At 38.6% G+C, this 21,338-nt stretch overlaps 1 protein-coding gene and 1 long non-coding RNA gene across 2 annotated transcripts in view; one reads left to right on the top strand and one right to left on the bottom strand.

Annotated features, from left to right (window-relative positions):
• Nucleotides 1–14,039, top strand: part of cdh13 (cadherin 13, H-cadherin (heart)) — a 795,802-nt gene extending 781,763 nt beyond the window's left edge. The window contains exon 15 of the mRNA XM_061917999.1: nucleotides 13,603–14,039. Coding sequence (XP_061773983.1) covers nucleotides 13,603–13,610 — 8 coding nt within the window. The 3' untranslated portion in view covers nucleotides 13,611–14,039. The remainder of the gene's footprint in view (nucleotides 1–13,602) is intronic.
• LOC133563711 (uncharacterized) overlaps nucleotides 13,115–21,338 on the bottom strand; it is a 23,311-nt gene continuing 15,087 nt past the window's right edge. Inside the window, exon 4 of the long non-coding RNA XR_009809084.1 lies at nucleotides 13,115–13,926. This is a non-coding gene — a long non-coding RNA (uncharacterized LOC133563711). The remainder of the gene's footprint in view (nucleotides 13,927–21,338) is intronic.

Below are 21,338 nucleotides of genomic sequence, written 5' to 3'. Positions count from 1 at the left end.
CGGGTATCTGGGAACCAGCTTGGATCATTTATATGCGGGTATTTTATCTGAGCCTTTGTGGCAACTCCTCTCAGGTTGCATCAATTTGAAAGGAAAGCATCTGTGAACAATGACTAGAAGCTCTCCCCCCCCAGATGTTTCCGTGCAGTGAAACCGGGCTTTGGCAGATGCACTCAGAAGCACAGTCTGTGATGCTTTAACTCGTAAGTGGCTTCCATCTTGCTTCTCTCTTAAGGCTGGACTCAAGGGGACGGTCGTCCTACCATCTGGTTCTTCTGAGATCAGCTCATCAGGACTTTTGAGTTTTGAGTTATGGATTATTCAATTGGGCCACTTGTCAAACCACAAGACTAGCCATACCTGGACAGTATTTTCACCCTTTATATATATATGAAGCCCGTTTACATATGAGTTGGGAAATTGTGTTATTTGTAAATATAAACAGAATACAATGATTTGCAAATCCTTTTCAGCCCATATTCAATTGAATGCACTACAAAGAAAAGATATTTGATGTTCAAACTAATAAAATTAATTTTTTTTTGTTGCAAATAATTAATTTAGAATTTCATGGCTGCAACACGTGCCAAAGTAGTTGGGAAAGGGCATGTTCACCACTGTGTTACATCACCTTTTCTTTTAACAACACTCAATAAACCTTTGGGAACTGATGAGAGACAATTTGGAAGCTTTTCAGGTGGAATTCTTTCCCATTCTTGTTTTATGTACAGCTTAAGTTGTTCGACAGTCCAGGGTCTCCGTTGTGGTATTTTAGGCTTCATAATGCGCCACACCTTCTCAATTGGAGACAGGTCTGGACTACAGGCAAGCCAGTCTAGTACCCGCACTCTTTTACTATGAAGCCACGCTGTTGTAACAAGTGACTTGGCATTGTCTTGCTGAAAACATTGCTTGGATGGCAGCATATGTTGCTCCAAAACCTGTATGTACCTTTCAGCATTAATGGTGCCTTCACAGATGTGTAAGTTACCCATGTCTTGGGCACTAATACACCCCCATACCATCACACATGTGTAAGTTACCCATGCCTTGGGCACTAATACACCCCCATACCATCACACATGTGTAAGTTACCCATGCCTTGGGCACTAATACACCCCCATACCATCACACATGTGTAAGTTACCCATGCCTTGGGCACTAATACACCCCCATACCATCACACATGTGTAAGTTACCCATGTCTTGGGCACTAATACACCCCCATACCATCACACATGTGTAAGTTACCCATGTCTTGGGCACTAATACACCCCCATACCATCACACATGTGTAAGTTACCCATGTCTTGGGCACTAATACACCCCCATACCATCACACATGTGTAAGTTACCCATGCCTTGGGCACTAATACACCCCCATACCATCACACATGTGTAAGTTACCCATGCCTTGGGCACTAATACACCCCCATACCATCACACATGCTGGCTTTTCAACTTTGCGCCTATAACAATCCGGATGGTTATTTTCCTCTTTGTTTCGGAGGACACCACGTCCACAGTTTCCAAATATAATTTGAAATGTGGACTTGTCAGACCACAGAACACTTTTCCACTTTGCATCAGTCCATCTTAGATGAGCTCAGGCCCAGCGAAGCCGGCGGCGTTTCTGGATGTTGTTGATAAATGGGTTTTGCTTTGCATAGTATAATTTTAACTTGCACTAACAGATGTAGCGAGCAACTGTAGTTACTGACAGTGGTTTTATGAAGGGTTCCTGAGCCCATGTGGAGATATCTTTACACACTGATGTCGGTTTTTGATGCAGTACCACCTGAGGGATCAAAGGTCTGTAATATCATCGCTTACGTGCAGTGAATTCTCCAGATTCTCTAAACTTTTGGATGATTTTACGGACCGTAGATGGTAAAATCTCTAAATTTCTTGCAATAGCTCGTTGAGAAATGTTGTTCTTAAACTGTTTGACAATTTGCTTACAAAGTGGTGACCCTCACCCCATCCTTGTTTGTGAATTACTTAGCATTTCATGGAAGCTGCTTTTATAGCCAATCATGGCACCCACCTGTTCCCAATTAGCCTGCACACCTGTGGGATGTTCCAAATAAGTGTTTGATGAGCATTCTTCAACTTTATCAGTATTTATTGCCACCTTTCCCAACTTCTTTGTCACGTGTTGCTGGTATCAAATTCTAAAGTTAATGATTATTTGCCCCAAAAAAATGTTTATAAGTTTGAACGTCCAATATGTTGTCTTTGTAGCATAATTAACTGAATATGGGATGAAAATGATTTGCAAATAATTTTATTCTGTTTATAGTATATATCTATCTATATATATATATATATTTATATACACACAATACAGGTCAAAAGTTTGGACACACCTTCTCATTCAATGCGTTTTCCTTATTTTTTATGACTATTTACATGGTAGATTGTCACTGAAGGCATCAAAACTATGAATGAACACGTGGAGTTATGTACTTAAATAATTCCCGGGCGCGGCCCCGGCTGCTGCTCATTGCTCCCCTCACCACCCAGGGGGTGGTCAAGGGTGATGGGTCAAATGCAGAAAATGGGTACTAACTTTAGCTTTAACTTTAACAAAAAAGGTGAAATAACTGAAAACATGTTTAATATTTTATTTTCATCAAAATAGCCACCCTTTGTTCTGATTACTGCCTTGCACAGTCTCGGCATTCTCTCGATGAGCTTCAAGAGGTAGTCACCTGAAATGTTTTTCACTTTACAGGTGTCATAGTTTCCATGCCTTCACTGACAATCTACAATGTAGATAGTCATGATAATGAAGAAAACTCATCGAAATTAGAAAGTGTGTCCAAACTTTTGGCCTGTATTGTATGTTTAATTGTCTTAGGGATTTTGAATGATGGGCAAAATCCCACAAAAAGTTGTTCCCTTCTAACAATAGAGGTATCCATGAGTTTTGATTGATTGATTCTTTTATTAGTAGATTGCGCAGTACAGTACATATTCCGTACAATTGACCACTAAATAGTAACACCCGAATAAGTTTTTCAACTTGTTTAAGTCGGGGTCCACGTTAATCAATTCATTGTAAACCAGGGGTAGGGAACCTATGGCTCTGGAGCCAGATGTGGCTCTTTTGATGACTGCATCTGGCTCTTAGATAATTCTTAGCTGACATTTCTACGTTATATCCGCTGGTAATCTTTCAGGTTCAAACATTGATGACATTTAATAAACAGACGAGGAGCAAGGAATTATGCAGAGACAGAGTTCAATTTGGCTCAATGAGGAAACGTGTTTTGGGCTGTATTCTAGTAACAGATCCAAACTACGTTCTAAAAGTCCAGCCTGTGTGCTTCCACTATTTATTTGAGAAATCTCGACAACTCCAGTTAAACACAATATATGATTATGCAAAAATGCAAATGTGTTTGTTGTGGTGATATCACCTTGTCTCTCTGCTCTGTCTGCGTCACGGCGGTGTTCGGCCTTGGCAGTCAGCGGGCCGTTCCTGGACACAGACACTGATACCAGGCTGGCTGGCAATCTTTTGGATTGTCAGCTTTGCACAGACAAAGAAAAATACCACTTCAGCAGAATTGACAGTAATTATAGCGACGGCCCTCAAGCATAAAAGTTGTGTGATAATATATACATAATTATTCTAACATAATCACAGTGTTAATAATAACATTCAAAATATAAAACATTCTCATGCATTTTAATCCATCCATCCGTTTCTACCACACCTGTTCAAGAAGTCGCATTAATGGTAAGAAGTGTTTTATTTATTATTGGTTAGTTTCAGAATAAAAATCTTATTGGAAAGAATAAGAGACTTATTATACTATAAAAATGTTGGTCTTACTTAAAAGGGCATGCATTTTGTTGTATTCAGCGTTAAAACATATTATACGGCTCTCAAGGAAACACATTTTAAAATATTTGGCTTTCATGGCTCTCTCAGCCAAAAAGGTTCCCGACCCCTGAGTTAAACCAAACTTTTAGGACCGACAGCCCAATGAAACAAAGCCCAGAAAAATATCCGAGTGTAACAATAATGGTGAAACCCACGCGTGCACTCTGAAAAGAACCACACATTATATAATACGACTGCAACCAAAGAAGACTCAAACTATGTCCTACTGCAGCCTGAAAACCACATGCATTGTGCTTGATTTGCAGTCCTTCCAAAGCTCAACACAAAGCCTGTTTCGTAAAGCGGAAAGCTAAAGCTCTTCTGTAATTGTCTACGTCTGCAGAAGCACCTCCTACCCTTTTACCAAACTGGCACATTTTACATTTGGTATGCGACTTGTTCTTCTCTGCAGTCTGTTTGTGAGTACATGCAGACTTTTCCACACTGCAAACACTGAAATCTAAGTAAGATTAAATATCTGAAATAAGGCTGATCTGCTTATTTTCTGTTTGATAAGATCATTCTTCTCACTAAGCAGATTTTATGTTAGAGTGTTTTACTTGTTTTAAGAGTTTTGGTCCTGAAGGACCAAAAGTAGTTTTGGTCCTAAAGGTGTACTGGAGAGGAGGCTACGCCAGATAGTCCAACCTCGGATCCAGGAGGAACAGTGTGGTTTTCGTCCTGGTCGTGGAACTGTGGACCAGCTCTATACTCTCGGCAGGGTTCTTGAGGGTGCATGGGAGTTTGCCCAACCAGTCTACATGTGCTTTGTGGACTTGGAGAAGGCATTCGACCGTGTCCCTCGGGAAGTCCTGTGAGGAGTGCTCAGAGAGTATGGGGTATCGGACTGTCTTATTGTGGCGGTCCACTCCCTGTATGATCAGTGTCAGAGCTTGGTCCGCATTGCCGGACACATAAGTCGGACACATTTCCAGTGAGGGTTGGACTCCGCCAAGGCTGTCCTTTGTCACCCATTCTGTTCATAACTTTTATGGACAGAATTTCTAGGCGCAGTCAAGGCGTTGAGGGGTTCTGGTTTGGTGACCGCAGGATTAGGTCTCTGCTTTCTGCAGATGATGTGGTCCTGATGGCTTCATCTGGCCAGGATCTTCAGCTCTCGCTGGATCGGTTCGCAGCCGAGTGTGAAGCGACCGGAATGAGAATTAGCACCTCCAAGTCCGAGTCCATGGTTCTCGCCCGGAAAAGGGTGGAATGCTATCTCCGGGTTGGGGAGGAGACCCTGCCCCAAGTGGAGGAGTTCAAGTACCTAGGAGTCTTGTTCACAAGTGGGGGAAGAGTGATTCGTGAGATCGACAGGTGGATCGGAGCGGCGTCTTCAGTAATGCGGACGTTGTACCGATCCGTTGTGGTGAAGAAGGAGCTGAGCCGGAAGGCAAAGCTCTCAATTTACCGGTCGATCTATGTTCCCATCCTCACCTATGGTCATGACCGAAAGGATAAGATCACGGGTACAAGCGGCCGAAATGAGTTTCCTCCGCCGTGTGGCGGGTCTCTCCCTTAGAGATAGGGTGAGAAGCTCTGCCATCCGGGAGGAACTCAAAGTAAAGCCGCTGCTGCTCCACATGGAGAGGAGCCAGATGAGGTGGTTCGGGGATCTGCTCAGGATGCCACCCGAACGCCTCCCTAGGGAGGTGTTTAGGGCACGTCCAATCGGTAGGAGGCCACGGGGAAGACCCAGGAGACGTTGGGAAGACTATGTCTCCCGGCTGGCCTGGGAACGCCTCGGGATTCCCCGGGAAGAGCTAGACGAAGTGGCTGGGGAGAGGGAAGTCTGGGTTTCCCTGCTTAGGCTGTTGCCCCCGCGACCCGACCTCGGATAAGCGGAAGATGGATGGATGGATGGATGGATGGATCCTAAATGATCTCAGTAAGATATTACAGCTTGTTGCTGAGATTTGATGACCTATATTGAGTAAAACATGCTTGAAACTAGAATATCAACTGTTGCGAAGTTGTGTCATCAACACTCACAATTATAAAATTACTTTTTTAAAGTAATACTTTCTTACTTCATGCATGACAAAAAAAATCATGATGCCGAGCGCATATAATTATGTCAAGATGATAGCACTAGCATTTACTTCATTTAAAGGCCTACTGAAATGAGATGTTCTTATTTAAACGGGGATAGCAGCTCCATTCTATGTGTCATACTTCATCTTTTCGCCATATTGACATATTTTTGCTGAAAGGACTTAGTAGAGAACATCCACGATAAAGTTTGCAACTTATGGTCGCTAATAAAAAAGCCTTGCCTGTACCGGAATAAGCGGACGATGTGCGCGTGACGTTACGGGTTGTGGAGCTCCTCACATCTGAACATTGTTTACAATCATGGCCACCAGCAGCGAGAGCGATTCAGACTGAGAAAGCGACGATTTCCCCAATAATTTGAGCGAGAATGAAAGATTTGTGGATGAGGAAAGTGAAAGTGAAGGACTAATTTTTTTCTACCAAGAAAAGTGCACTTGTTTTAGTGAGAATATACTTAATTGAAGGCATTTTGGGGTCCATTGAGGTTAGCTAATTTTACTCGTTTTGGAAAGTCTTGACAAGCCGAATTTTCTTGTTTTATTGGCAGATAATTTTGCTAAGTTCAAATAAAATACCCCTCATTTTTGTATTTTTTTCCTGGTTTTTGAACACTGACTTTTTGCAGTGCATCCACCAGGCACGACATTAGGATCCCCTGCACAATATCAGACCCACCACTCAACATGTTATAATTACTAAGGCAAACCACGGCCTGAAATTGGCAAATCAATACCGTATCATCTGTAATGTTTTCATGAGAATAAAAAAGGAGCGAAAAAAAACTGCCGGCCCAACAGAACAAACATCGCACTCGTGAGCTCAGACATTTTCCGACATGTCTTACTCAACAGGAGACGGGGAGCAATCGATAAACCCTCATATATCAAATCATAGTGCAGTGTGGGCGGCTGTGTCTATAGATACAACTGTCTGCCTTGTATCACATCTTCATCTGCTGTCATTTCATCTGTGATGACAAATTGAGACATTACAGCAGAACACCAACCTACTAGCACCCACGCACCCACACACACACACACACACACACACACACACACACACACACACACACACACACACACACACCCCTAATAACTGCCTTTTTTTAGTGTTATGTGTCAGTGTATTCTGGGCACAAGTAAGCTCGGATCATGTATTCTCCAAAGCTGCCCAATATGTCACATAAAAATAGGTCATTTTTAATTAAAGACATGATGTGGGAGCCAAATAGGATGGATTCCCTTTTACCTAAGAGTATGCACTGCAAAAACTGAAATCTAATTAAGATTAAATATCTCAAATAAGGGCGATATTTGCTTATTTTTCTGTCTGAAAAGATTATTCTTCTCACTAAGCGGATTTTATGTTAGTGTTTTACTTGTGTTAAGGGTTTTGGTCCCAAATTATCTCAGTAAGGTATTAGATGGATCAGTGGTTCTCAAATGGGGGTACAGGTACCCCTGGGGGTACTTGAAGGTATGCCAAGGGGTACGTGAGATTTTTTTAAAAATATTCTAAAAATAGCAACAATTAAAAAATCCTTTATAAATAGATTTATTGAATAATACTTCAACAAAATATGAATGTAAGTTCATAAACTGTGAAAAGAAATGCGACAATGTTCAGTGTTGACAGCTGGATTTTTTGTGGACATGTTCCGTAAATATTGATGTTAAAGATTTATTTTTTGCGGGGAAATGTTTAGAATGAAGTTGATGAATCCAGATGGATCTCTATTACAATCCCCAAAGAGGGCACTTTAAGTTGATGATTACTTCTATGTGGAGAAATCTTTATTTATATTTGAATCACTTGTTTATTTTTCAATAAGTTTTTAGTTATTTTTATATCTTTTTTCCAAATAGTTCAAGAAAGACCACTACAACTGAGCAATAATTTGCACTGTTATACAATTTAATAAATCAGAAACTGATGACATAGTGCTGTATTTTACTTCTTTATCTCTTTTTTTTCAACCAAAAATGCTTTGCTCTGATTAGGGGGTACTTGAATTAAAAAAATGTTCACAGGGGGTACATCACTGAAAAAAGGTTGAGAACCACTGAGATAGTGATTTATTGATTCCTTCAGGAGAGTTCCCTCAGGAAATTTAATATTTACAGCTTGTTGCTGAGATTTGATGACCTATATTGAGTAAAACATGCTTGAAACTAGAATATCAACTGTTGCAAAGCTGTGTCATCAACACAAGTATAAAACTACTTTTTTAAAGTAATAATTTCTTACTTTAAGCATGAAAAAAACAAATGATGCGGAGTGCATATCATTATGTCAAGATAATGGCACTAACATTTATTTAATTTAAGAATATTTTTCAACGTATTGAGCAAAAAGGTCTTTTTTTTCTACCCAGAAAAGTGCACTTGTTAGTGAGGATTTACTTATTTCAAGGCATGTTTGTGTTCATTGAGGTTAGATCATTTTGCTTGTTTTGGAAAGTCTTGACAAGCCAAATGTTCTTGTTCTATTGGCAGATAATTTTGCTGAGTTCAAGTAAAATACATGCTCTCGTCAAGTAAGTTTTTTGGTTTTGTTATGTCACAGTTGTTTAGTTTGGTTTTTGTGTATACTCATGCCATTATGCTGTTTTTGTTTTGAGCGGTCAAGTTTGTTCTCCGCCATTGTGCGCGCCTTTTGTTTGCCTTTTTGTAGTTTTGTTAGAGAATAAATAAAAATGTACCTTCATTCACGCCTGGCTCGTGCCAATCATCCTTTGCGTTGGAAAAACAAAATATCCCATAGTCCAAGTCGTGACAATTCTTATTTGAAGGTATTTTTGTGGTTCTTTGAGGTTAGCTAATTTTACTTGTTTTGGAAAGTCTTGACAAGCCAAATGTTCTTGTTCTATTGGCAGATAATTTTGCTGAGTTCAAGTAAAATACACCTCATTTTATTTAATTTTTTCTTGTTTTTGAACACTGACTTATTGCAGTGCACTGCAATAACTGAAATCTAATGAAGATTAAATATCTAAAATAAGGGTGATATTTGCTTATTTTCTGTCTGATAAGATAGTTATTCTCACAAAGCAGATTTTATGTTTGTGTTTTACTTGTTTTGAGGGTTTTGGTCCTAAATGATCTCAGTAAGATATTACAGCTTGTTGCTGAGATTCGATGACCTATATTGAGTAAAACATGTTGGAAAGTAGAATATAAACTGTTGCAAAGCTTTGTCATCAGCACTCAAGTATAAAACTACTTTTTAAAGTAATAATTTACAACTTCAAGCGATGCCGAGTGCATATTTTGTCAAATAATGTCAAAATAATGGCAGTAGCATTTACTTAATTTAAGAATATTTTTTTAAATATTGAGCAAAAAGGTCAAATTTTTTTCTATCAAGAAAAGTTCACTTATTATTAGTGAGAATATTCTTGTCACGCCTACGGATCATGTTTTGTTTCGGTCATGTTTGGTTTTGTTTTTTGGACCCTTGTTTCCTGTTTTGCACTTCCTAATTTGTTTTCATTACCCTGCCAACTCCATGGTTTCAGCTGCCATGTCACGCACCTGTTCCATCACTGATTATGTCACTGCTTTTTAAGCCATTCTGTTTCTGTTCTTTGTCCTGGCAACTTTACTTACCTCCGTAATCCTCAACACCCTCATGCCAAGCCATGCTATTTCCCTCATGCTCTTGTCAAGTAAGTTTTTTGGTTTTGTTATGTCACAGTTGTTTAGTTTGGTTTTTGTGTATAGTCATGCCATTGTGCTGTTTTTGTTTTGAGTGATCAAGTTTGTTCTCCGCCATTGTGCGCGCCTTTTGTTTGCCTTTTTGTAGTTTTGTTAGAGAATAAATAAAAATGTACCTTCATTCACGCCTGGCTCGTGCCAATCATCCTTTGCGTTGGAAAAACAAAATATCCCATAGCCCAAGTCGTGACAATTCTTATTTTAAAAGGTATTTTTGTGGTTCTTTGAGGTTAGCTAATTTTACTTGTTTTGGAAAGTTTTGACAAGCTAAATTTTCTTGTTCTATTGGCAGATAATTTTGGTTAGTTTAAATAAAGTACCCCTCATTTTTGTATTGTTTTCCTTGTTTTTGAACACTGAGTTTTTGCAGTGTGGATAGCTTATTGTCAGAGAGCCAGGTGCAAATTCAACAGAGTTCAGCACTGAGGATTTGTTCCACCTGTGACTTTTCCTTGCCGGATACCAGCAGGGCCGAGTCATCCGCAAACAGGAACAATTCACAGTCACACGCTGATGACATGTCATTTATGTTTATCAGGAACTGTAAATACCCTAATATACTGCCTTGGGGGACTCCACAGATTACTGAGAGGGGAGGGGCACCTCTACCACCTGTTTCCTCCCCTCCAAGTAAGATTGCATCCAGCTTTTACTTGTTTTAAGGGTTTTGGTCCTAAATGATCTCAGTAAAATATTACAGCTTGTTGCTGTGATTTAATTACCTATATTGGGTAAAACATGCTAGAAACTACAATATCAACTGTTGCAAAGCTGTGTCATCAACACTCACGAGTATAAAACTACTTTTGCAAAAAAATAATTTCTTATTTTGAGCATCAAATAAAAAATCATGACTTTGACACAATTGCGTCTCACAATTAAAACGGATGACAGCCAAATAGACTTTGCTGTTTTATTTTCAATGAAACAATAGAAAAGATGTACTCTTATAGTAGTACAGTTGGCACAGTACAGTAAACAGACAGTTAATATTCAAACATTTGACATTTCAAACAATTTTGATCAGAAATAGTTCATTTACATTCAGATCAATTCTTCAAAATGACAATAAAAATGTCAATACTTGGACTAAGGGGTGGTTGTTTTCCCGAGATGCAAGTGAAATTGGACCGGAGATGGCATGGAGATAAAGACATCTTTTATTTTAACACAATAACAGTACTAAAAAAGGCAAACAAAAGGCGCGCACAATGGCGGTACAAAAACTTGACTATGAAACAAAACTATGAATAAAAACAGAACACTTGCACAATGGCATTAATAAAAAAAACTTACTTGGAAAAAGACAAGGGGCATGGATCATTGGCATGGAAGGCATAGAAGGTGGTAGATGGTGAGAAGGAGGTGATGTAGCCAGGAGGAACAACAGAAACAGACAGGCTTAAATAGCAGTGATATGATAAGTGAAAACAGGGGTGAGAGCGCAACACGTGAGACAGGTGAAAACTAATGGGTAGTCATGGTAACAAAACAAACCAGGAAGTGCAAAAACAGGAACTGAGTGTCCAAGAAACAAAACGTGATCGTACACAGACATGACAAAAAAGAAAAATTGGCCTTGGACAATATGATTTACCTGAGCGGCTACTAGACCCCGAGAGTAACAAACGGTTGCCTTGTTGCCTTTCCATTAAGAACAATAAACTAGTTTTTAGTTTAAGTTTGCTGGTTTCAAGAAATGTAATGCCGAGCGCATATTATTATGTCACGGTAATGGCACTAGCATTTTCTTAATTTAAGAATATTTTTCAACATATTGAGAAAACAGGTCTCATATTTGTTTTTTCTATCAAGAAAAGTGCACTTGTTATTAGTGAGAATATACAAACCCCGTTTCCATATGAGTTGGGAAATTGTGTTAGATGTAAATATAAACAGAATACAATGATTTGCAAATCCTTTTCAAGCCATATTCAGTTGAATATGCTACAAAGACAACATATTTGATGTTCAAACTGAAACTTTTTTTTTGCAAATAATCATTAACTTTAGAATGTGATGCCAGCAACACGTGACAAAGACGTTGGGAAAGGTGGCAATAAATACTGATAAAGTTGAGGAATGCTCATCAAACACTTATTTGGAACATTCCACAGGCGTGCAGGCTGATTGGGAACAGGTGGGTGCCATGATTGGGTATAAAAGCAGCTTCCATGAAATGCTAAGTAATTCACAAACAAGGATGGGGTGAGGGTCACCACTTTGTAAGCAAATTGTCGAACAGTTTTAGAACAACATTTCTCAACGAGCTATTGCAAGGAATTTAGGGATTTTACCATCTACGGTCCGTAAAATCATCAAAAGTTCAGAGAATCTGGAGAAATCACTGCACATAAGCGATGATATTACGAACTTTTAATACCTCAGGCGGTACTGCATCATAAACCGACATCAGTGTGTAAAGGATATCACCACATGGGCTCAGGAACACTTCATAAAACCACTGTCAGTAACTATAGTTAGTCGCTACATCTGTAAGTGCAAGTTAATACTCTACTCTGCAAAGCCAAATCCATTTATCAACTATATCCTGAAACGCCGCCGGCTTGGCTTGGCTGGGCCCGAGCTCATCTAAGATGGACTGATGGAAAGTGGAAAGGTGTTCTGTGGTCTGACGAGTCCACATTTCAAATTATAATTAGGAAACGGAGGACGTGGTGTCCTCCAGAACAAAGAGGAAAATAACCATTCGGATTGTTATAGGTGCAAAGTTCAAAAGCCAGCATCTGTGATGGTATGGGGGTGTATTAGTGCCCAAGGCATGGGTAACTTACACATCTGTTAAGGCACCATTAATGCTGAAAGGTACATACAGGTTTTGGAGCAACATAGGTTGTCATCCAAGCAACGTTATCATGGACGCCCCTGCTTATTTCAGCAAGACAAGTGTTACAACAGCGTGGCTTCGTAAAAAAGGTGTTTGGGTACTTTCCTGGCCCGCCTGCAGTCCAGACCTGTCTCCCATGGAAAATGTGTGGCGCATTATGAAGCGTAAAATACCACAGCGGAGACGGCGGACTGTTGAACGACTGAAGCTCTACATAAAACAAGAATGGGAAAGAATTCCTCTTTCAATGCTTCAACAATTAGTTTCCTCAGTTCCCAAACGTTTATTGAGTGTTAAAAGAAAAGGTGATGTAACACAGTGGTGAACATGCCCTTTCCCAACTACTTTGGCACGTGTTGCAGACATGAAATTCTAAGTTAATTATTATTTGCAAAAAGAAATAAAGTTTATGAGTTTGAACATCAAATATGTTGTCTTTGTAGTGCATTCAATTGAATATGACTTGAAAAGGATCATTGTATTCCGTTTATATTTACAACACAATTTCCCAACTCATGTGGAAACGGGGTTTGTACTTATTTAAGGTATTTCGGGGTTCATTGAGATTAGCTAATTTTACTTGTTTTGGAAAGTCTTGACAAGCCAAATTTTCTTGTTCTATTGGCAGATAATTTTACTTAGTTCAAGCAAAATACCCCTCATTTTTATATGTTTTTCTTTGTTTTCGATCACTGACTTTTTGCAGTGTATTTGGCAAAGTTCCTAAAAATGTACTGTATGATCTCAACAAACGGGGCGTCGTTTAAAAGAGAAATAAACAGGCTTTCCGGGGGTATATAAAAACATTTTGATTCATGCCCGTGTCTCATTAATCTCCACAGTTGCTTCTGCAGGAGGTCTGCCTTGACGGCACCATTAATCAAAAGTTGATGTTTACACTTTAAACAAAATGCTGATTGCTTTCAGTCTATTGATTGAGGGCTGTGAGATTCACCCAAAGTGGAGAACTCTGATGCTTTACATCCGGTCTGTCCTCTCTAAATATTTAATGAAGCCACGCTGACACCTGCCGTCTCTAATTTTTCTTACTCACCTTTGTGTTTTTTTTTTTTTTCTCTCACCACCAGGCCTGTAGCGGTCCCCGTTTGCAAGATCGGAAAGCAACGACTTACTGCATCTCCCCGCACACAGTGAGGAGGAAAGACGCTGGGAAAGAAAAAAAAAAAAGTCTTCACACCCTGACAAATGGAACATGACAATACACACAATCCCCAGCAGCTCAACTGTTGTGTAAAAAAAAAAAGAAAAAAAAATCACTTATCTTCTTGCAACACTTGTCTCCACTTTCTGCATCGCTCCTTTCTCACATCATCTTTAGCTTGTTGGACTCCCTATGACACGCTCTGTCCGATTGATTATCCGAGCCCTTTTCTTTGTGTCATGCTGGCGGCCTGAAAACAAGAAGGAAAAAACATACTTTTTCACCCATAATTTGGGGGTTTAGTCAGCCAGCGATTGTGCAAGTTCTCCCACTTAAAATGATGACAGAGGTCTGTAATTTTCATAATAGGTACACTTAAACTGTGAGAGACAGAATGTGAAAAGAAAATCCAGGAATTCACATTGCAGGAATTTTTAAGAATTTATTTGTAAATGATGGTGGAAAATAAGTATTTGGTCAACCATTCAAAGCTCTCACTGATGGAAGGAGGTTTTGGCTCAAAATCTCACGATACATGGCCCCATTCAATCTTTCCTTAACACGGATCAATCATCCTGTCCCCTTAGCAGAAAAACAGCCCCAAAGCATGATGTTTCCACCCCCATGCTTCACAGTAGTTATGGTGTTCTTGGGATGCAACTCAGTATTCTTCTTCCTCCAAACACCACCAGTTGAGTTGATACCAAAATGGATACATGGATGATACAGCAGAGGATTGGGAGAATGTCATGTGGTCAGATGAAAGCAAAATAGAACTTTTTGGTATAAACTCAACTCGTCGTGTTTGGAGGAAGAAGAATACTGAGTTGCATCCCAAGAACACCATAACTACTGTGAAGCATGGGGGTGGAAACATCATGCTTTGGGGCTGTTTTTCTGCTAAGGGGACAGGACGATTGATCCGTGTTAAGGAAAGAATGAATGGGGCCATGTATCGTGAGATTTTGAGCCAAAACCTTCTTCCATCAGTGGGAGCTTTGAATATTTGACCAAATACTTATTTTCCACCATAATTTACAAATAAATTCTTTAAAATTCCTACAATGTGAATTCCTGGATTTTTTTTCACATTCTGTCTCTCACAGTTGAAGTGTACCTATGATGAAAATTATAGACCTCTGTCATCATTTGAAGTGGGAGAACTTGCACAATCGCTGGCTGACTAAATACTTTTTTGCCCCACTGTATGTCCTGTCCCAGTATCAAGCGACCTGATTGGATTGTCACGTGCATGCGATCTCATCAAATATCAATATTTTATACATCAAATGTCTGATATTGTGAAATGATGAATTGCTTTTGTTCCTTCCGATTGTTTTAGTGGCCACGACTGGTTAGCAAACCCAATTTTTCAAACATACATGAACTACACTCGCGAAAACTAACAAGATGCTCAAAAAAAAACTGGGTTAGAAACCTCAAATAACTCGACGCTGATAACAGCAGAGGTGGGTAGTAACGCGCTACATTTACTCCGTTATATCTACTTGAGTAACTTTTGAGATAATTTGTATTTCTAAGAGTAGTTTTAATGCGACATGCTTTTACTTTTACTTGAGTATATTTATAGAGACGAACCGCTACTTTTACTCCACTCCATTTATCTACATTCAGCTCGCTACTCGCTACTGATTTTTATCGATTTGTTAATGCAGCCTTTGTTTGTTTTGTCAGACAGACCTTCAAAGTAGGATCTATCACATGCCTGCGTTTCACCAATCAAATGCAGTCACTGGTGACGTTTGACTCCGTTTCACCAATCAAATGCAGTCCCTGGTGATGTTTGACTCCGTTTCATCAATCAAATGCAGTCACTGGTGACGTTTAACTCTGTTTCAATCAAATGCAGTCACTGGTGATGTTTGACTCCGTTTCACCAATCGAATGCAGTCACTGGTGACGTTTGACTCCGTTTCACCAATCGAATGCCGTCACTGGTGACGTTTGACTCCGTTTCACCAATCAAACAGAGCCAGGCGGTCACATGATTAACTGCACTTTTTTTTTTTTATAAACCTTTATTTATAAATTTCAACATTTACAAACAGTTGAAAATAATAATCTAAGTAAGTACAAAAACAGTATAAAAATCGTACAAAACAGCGCCAGGGGGTTGTAAATACAAAGTAACTAAAATAGAATGCAATATATATATATATATATATATATATATATATATATATATATATATATATATATATATATATAATAAACAAAGTGCAAAGCCATAGGCTCACTCAATCTCAGTAAATAACTTAAATTTGGAACACAGCATCATCGTTTTCAAAGCTTTTTGGTTGTTAGAGGTAGAGTGTTTTAATAAAGAGTTCTAAATCTTATTTGAAAAGCAGAAAAAACAGGTCGGGTATTGAGAAACTTACATTTATGAATATAACCAATATTATAATGATGTTGCAAAGGTAGAATTGATTTTCAAATTTGTATTCAATACAGTGTAAATCCAAATATTTATTATTTAGTATATAATATTGTTTTAGTTTCTTAAGAGATACTCCTGGCTCTGAATTAGTTCATTGCTATTTTTATGTTTTTGTGCATTACTTGTTGCCGTAATCATTAAACGAACAGGTTACTCATCAGTTACTCAGTACTTGAGTAGTTTTTTTCACAACATACTTTTTACTTTTACTCAAGTAAATATTTGGGTGACTACTCCTTACTTTTACCTGAGTAATAAATCTCTAAAGTAACAGTACTCTTACTTCAGTACAATTTCTGGCTATTCTACCCACCTCTGGATAACATTGTTCAAATATATCCATGCTTAAATGTGTAAAACATACCAGGAGATTTACATTTATATACTAAGTTTGGTGAGTTTACTTAGCTACACGAGAGAAACAATGATACTTTTTAATGATTGATTGAAACTTTTATTCGTAGATTACACAGTACAGTACATATTCCGTACAATTGACCACTAAACGGGTTTTCATTGATCAATTGATTGATTGATTGAAACTTTTATTAGTAGATTGCACTGTGCAGTACATATTCTGTACAATTGACCACTAAACGGTAGCACCCGAATAGGTTTTTCAACTCGTTTAAGTCCGGGTCCACGTATTAGAAATAGTTTGCTGGAGAGCCGTTGTTATTCATTCTTAAAAAACCAAAATAATACATAGCAAAAAAAAAAAAAAGTCAATTATAATAATTTCTTATCTACAGTAAATTAGATTAATTGAACTTTTAAAGATGTTCTAAGTCGTGTTAAAAAAAAAAAGTGTATATTCCAACTAGATCAGTCCAATTGAATGTATTTACTTGTGCAATTAAACACAAAAAAAGTATCCCAATAAAAATTTACTTATGCAGATTAATCACACTTTTTTGTTGTTGTTTTGGAGCGCACATGCTCCTTATATAACTACTCAGTGGCCTGGTGATTAGAGTGTCTGCCCTGAGATCAGTTAGGTCGTGAGTTCAGACCCCGTTCGAGTCATACCAAAGACTATAAAAATGGGACCCGTTGTCTCAGACGTTATTTTGCGGCCCCCCCACCTTAATATGAAAGTTTAATATTAGCGCGGCCCGCAAGTTTTATATGAATGGCACTTGACAGCGTTGTGTTATTTGGGTCCCAAATGGCTCTTTCAACGTTCTGGATTGCCTACCCCTGCATTAGTGGAAAAGCGGCAAGTGAGTGAACGCGACAGAGACGTTGCCATGGAGATGAGGGTTTTCTTACGTGCCCGGCTGCAGTCACACTGCGACACCTGTCCGTCAGTAATAACAGTCCCTGATAAACTGGACCAATTCAAATAGTTATTGTTTTTTTTTTTATTGTTTAATTTGCATTGCCTTACACGATGAACACTACATATATTTCTATATGACGCCGGATAACACGCCAGGCGCCGTCACTTTTTTGCGCTCGCTATCCCGGTACTTTCCCGGCTAATATCCGCCGACCGCCGCGTTGCTGTAGGGAGCGAAAGCGGAAACACACATTGCAGAAATAAAATAATTATCCGTGAGTCGGGTGATTACAAATATATGCTGAGGAGTATACAATTTTTTTTTAGGAAATCTTTTCTTGCGGCTCAGACTCTGCATCCAGTGGCCCCCAGGTAAAGTGAGTTTGAAAGGGTAGGAATTAGGGGTTAAATCACCAAAAATGATTCCCGGGCGCGGACACCGCTGCTGCTCACTGCTCCCCTCACCTCCCAAGAGGTGATCAATGATGGCTCAAATGCAGAGAAAAATTTCACCACAACTACTGTGTGTTTAACTTTAACTTTTTAACTTTACCTGAACCGCCAATGGTTATTATGATCAGGCCAGTGCAAAGATGAGTGATGCTGAAAAATTTCACCCAAACACGATTTTTGGACGAAAAAAATCCAGTGCGTTCTCATGACACATTTAAAACACGTTGCCGCCTGTGGTGCATTCAAGTAACACACTCAAAACGTGTGTGAATGATACATATAATGTCAAGTACTTGGGTATCATCCCAGGTTTAGTAAAGTGCTATATAAATACAGACCATTTACCTATTGGCAGCATATACTGCCATTTAAATCATGTGCAAAAGTATACTGAAACACGCTTTGAAACCGTTTTCAATCAAATATTGAATTTGAGAGTAATAATAATACATTTTATTTGTAAAAAAGCACTTTACATTGAGCAAACGACCTCAAAGTGCCACAGTGTATTAACAAAATAATTAGATACAAATAAATATACAAATATTGAATTTGAAAGTAGTAATAATGATAATATATTTTATTTGTAAAAAAGCACTTTACATTGACCAAACAACCTCAAAGTGCCAAAGTGTATTAAAAAAATAATAAAATAGATACAAATAAATAAATAAAAATAATAAAAGATAATAAAAATAAATAAAATATAAAAGCTAGAACAGGCTAATAGCCAGAACTAGTATGCATATCTATAAAAAAGCTTAATTTTTAAAAAAAGAAGGGTTTTTAAGCCTTTTTTAAACGCATCCACAGTCTGAGGTGCCCTCAGGTGGTCAGGGAGAGAGTTCGCAATGTGAAAAGTACACATTTTATCGTGAAATTCGGAGGTATTGACTACTGGAATTCTGGTTGACACTGAGATTGCATGTGTCGACATACCGGGTCCGTTTTTTTTTTAGGTTACCGTATTTCCTTGAATTGCCGCCAGGGCGCTAATTATTTTAAAACCTCTTCTCACTCCGGCGCTTACCAAAGGCATGCGGTAAAGGCAAGTATGCGCTAATTATTTTAAAACCTCTTCTCACTCCGGCGCTTACCAAAAGGCATGCAGTAAATTTAGGCCTGCGCTTAAAAATTTGAGTGTGATGTAAGGATACCATCATGAAAAGCACATTTAATAAAAAAAAAATGTTCTTACAGTCTTACCTTTACTTATAAATGAAGTCCATGCGCAGCTCCTTCTGATCAAAAGCATTGATAACATGTTTATAGAAATTGTCCTTATCTTTATTCTGTTTGAAAAGTCTCTCTGTCTCGATGGAGATCTTCCTTTATTACCTCCTGCTTCGATTGAAAGTCCAGTTTAGAAAACTGTTTTATTTTAGATATGTAATCCTCCATGTTAAAAGTGCAAGCAAGAGGAAAAAATAAACGATCGCTGCTCACTCTTGCTGCTTGTTGTCACTTCTTCTGCAGCCGAGTAGACGCGAGAAGGATCATTAGCGCCCTCTACCACCAGGAGGCGGGAGTCATTTAATGACTCATATTTGACACACACAGCTACGGTTTATTAATAAAACCTAGCTGCTTATTGTTCTTTTTAGCATATTCAATAGCTTGGACCTTAAATCTTACTGAATAGCTCTTAATCTTCTTCCCTTTATGCGATTTCAAATGATTGAAATCAGCCTCCTCTATTTTGAAAATGATGACAGGTGAAGTGTCACTCGTGACGTGACGAGTTTGACCCGGTGGAAATTCTAGGCATATGCTAATTATTTTGCGAAACGAGTTTGACCCGGCGGAAATTCTAGACATGCGCTAATAAAAATAATATTTTGCCAAACGAGTTTGACCCGGCAGTAATTCTAGGCAGGCGCAATTCAAGGAAATACGGTAATTCAACGTATGCGAGCTAGTAACAACCTGTGATTAATGGTGATTAATCCAATTTGGAAAGTGTGATTAATCTGTATAAAACATTTTATTGTTAGACTGCACTAGTTTTAACTGGTGGACGTCGTAAGATGAGTGGCTAGCACGTAGCACAACGTCATGAACTGGTTTGGTGGATTCTCGAACAGTTCTACAAACATCTGGATTTTTTAAATCGGTGTGATTAATGTGTTAGTGTATCAACCCAGTGACTGACCGAGGACTAGTCCAGGGATAGGCCCCAGCATTAACTATTAACTATTGAATAACAACTGCTACACATTCATCAGTTCATCAGCCATCTGGATTAGTTATCCACGCCTCGTTTTTTCATCCCTCTATCCCCGAAAGCCTCCCCGACACATCCCACCTACCTCCCCCCGTGCCGACAGATGCGGCGAAAAGGCTGAGATGCCCGTCCTGGAAGGTGTAGAGTGTTGGATTTTTATATGTGTTCTTTTCTATTCTCAGCGGGCTGTGTTTGATCTAGTTTCCCTGTTTCAGAGGAGAGCTGGTGCCTGTTTCTTCGTCTGCAGTGGTCGTGGTCTTTTAGGACAAGGTGGTAGCCAATAAGCCTTTAAAGTCGGGAACTCTGGAGTTGTTTCTTCGATTTACCTGTTTTTATTGCATTAGTTGTCATGGAGTGGAAACAGTATATCTTTATTGTAACGGTGTGAACCTTTTAAAATGAAATTGAAAAAAAGTACAATTATTATGAAATTATTTTATTTTTTACCATTGTATAAATATACCGTATTGATTAACTTATGTACTTTGCAAGTTTTTATTTTTTGTTTGGTTTTTTTTTGGTTCCCCCACACAACGAGTGAATAAAACGAGGAACATTTTTGTTTTTCCGTGAACTTTGTGTGTCAGTGTTGACTTTTCCATTGTAACATTCTGGCTTTTTATTATTGTGATTTAATTGCAAGATAGGAAAATCTTGAGTGAATGTTTAAAACAGGCCTGGGCAATTATTTTTGACTCGGGGGGCCACATTTAGAGGGGAACAAAAATGTGTCTGGGGGGCGGTATATCTATTTTTAGGAACACTAATATAATGTCTGATTGAATGCTAAAAACGTTATGAGAAACTGCCTTAAAAAAAACTTCATGGAATTTTCCATTTTTCGATGAACGATAAAACACTGAATATTGACAAAATATGAATGTTACACCCGCTTTCGATCGACATATTTTACAATCAAGTGAAACGCAACAAAAATGTAACAATCAGTGAAATATGAACGCGAACGGTACAAAATAAACACACCTACAATCTGATATTTGCTGAATTTCCCCCAGGGATCAATAAAGTACTTGCTATTTTATTCTATATATCACTAAGCTTTAGAACTTCGTTGTGAAAATACCTTCCACGTCTGTGGAAACGCTTCCCGCCCACACTGCTTGGTGCCTCATCGAAACTGCCTTGACTTACATTACCATAGTAACTATGTAGATGACCATAGTAACTAATTAGATTAGCATAGTAATTGGTATATCATACATAAACACAGATTCCAACCAT

Source organism: Nerophis ophidion, linkage group LG12, assembly GCF_033978795.1.
Source record: "Nerophis ophidion isolate RoL-2023_Sa linkage group LG12, RoL_Noph_v1.0, whole genome shotgun sequence".
Taxonomy (NCBI): domain Eukaryota; kingdom Metazoa; phylum Chordata; class Actinopteri; order Syngnathiformes; family Syngnathidae; genus Nerophis; species Nerophis ophidion.
Note: the sequence above shows the minus strand (reverse complement) of the source record. Positions and strands in the feature narration are given on the sequence as shown.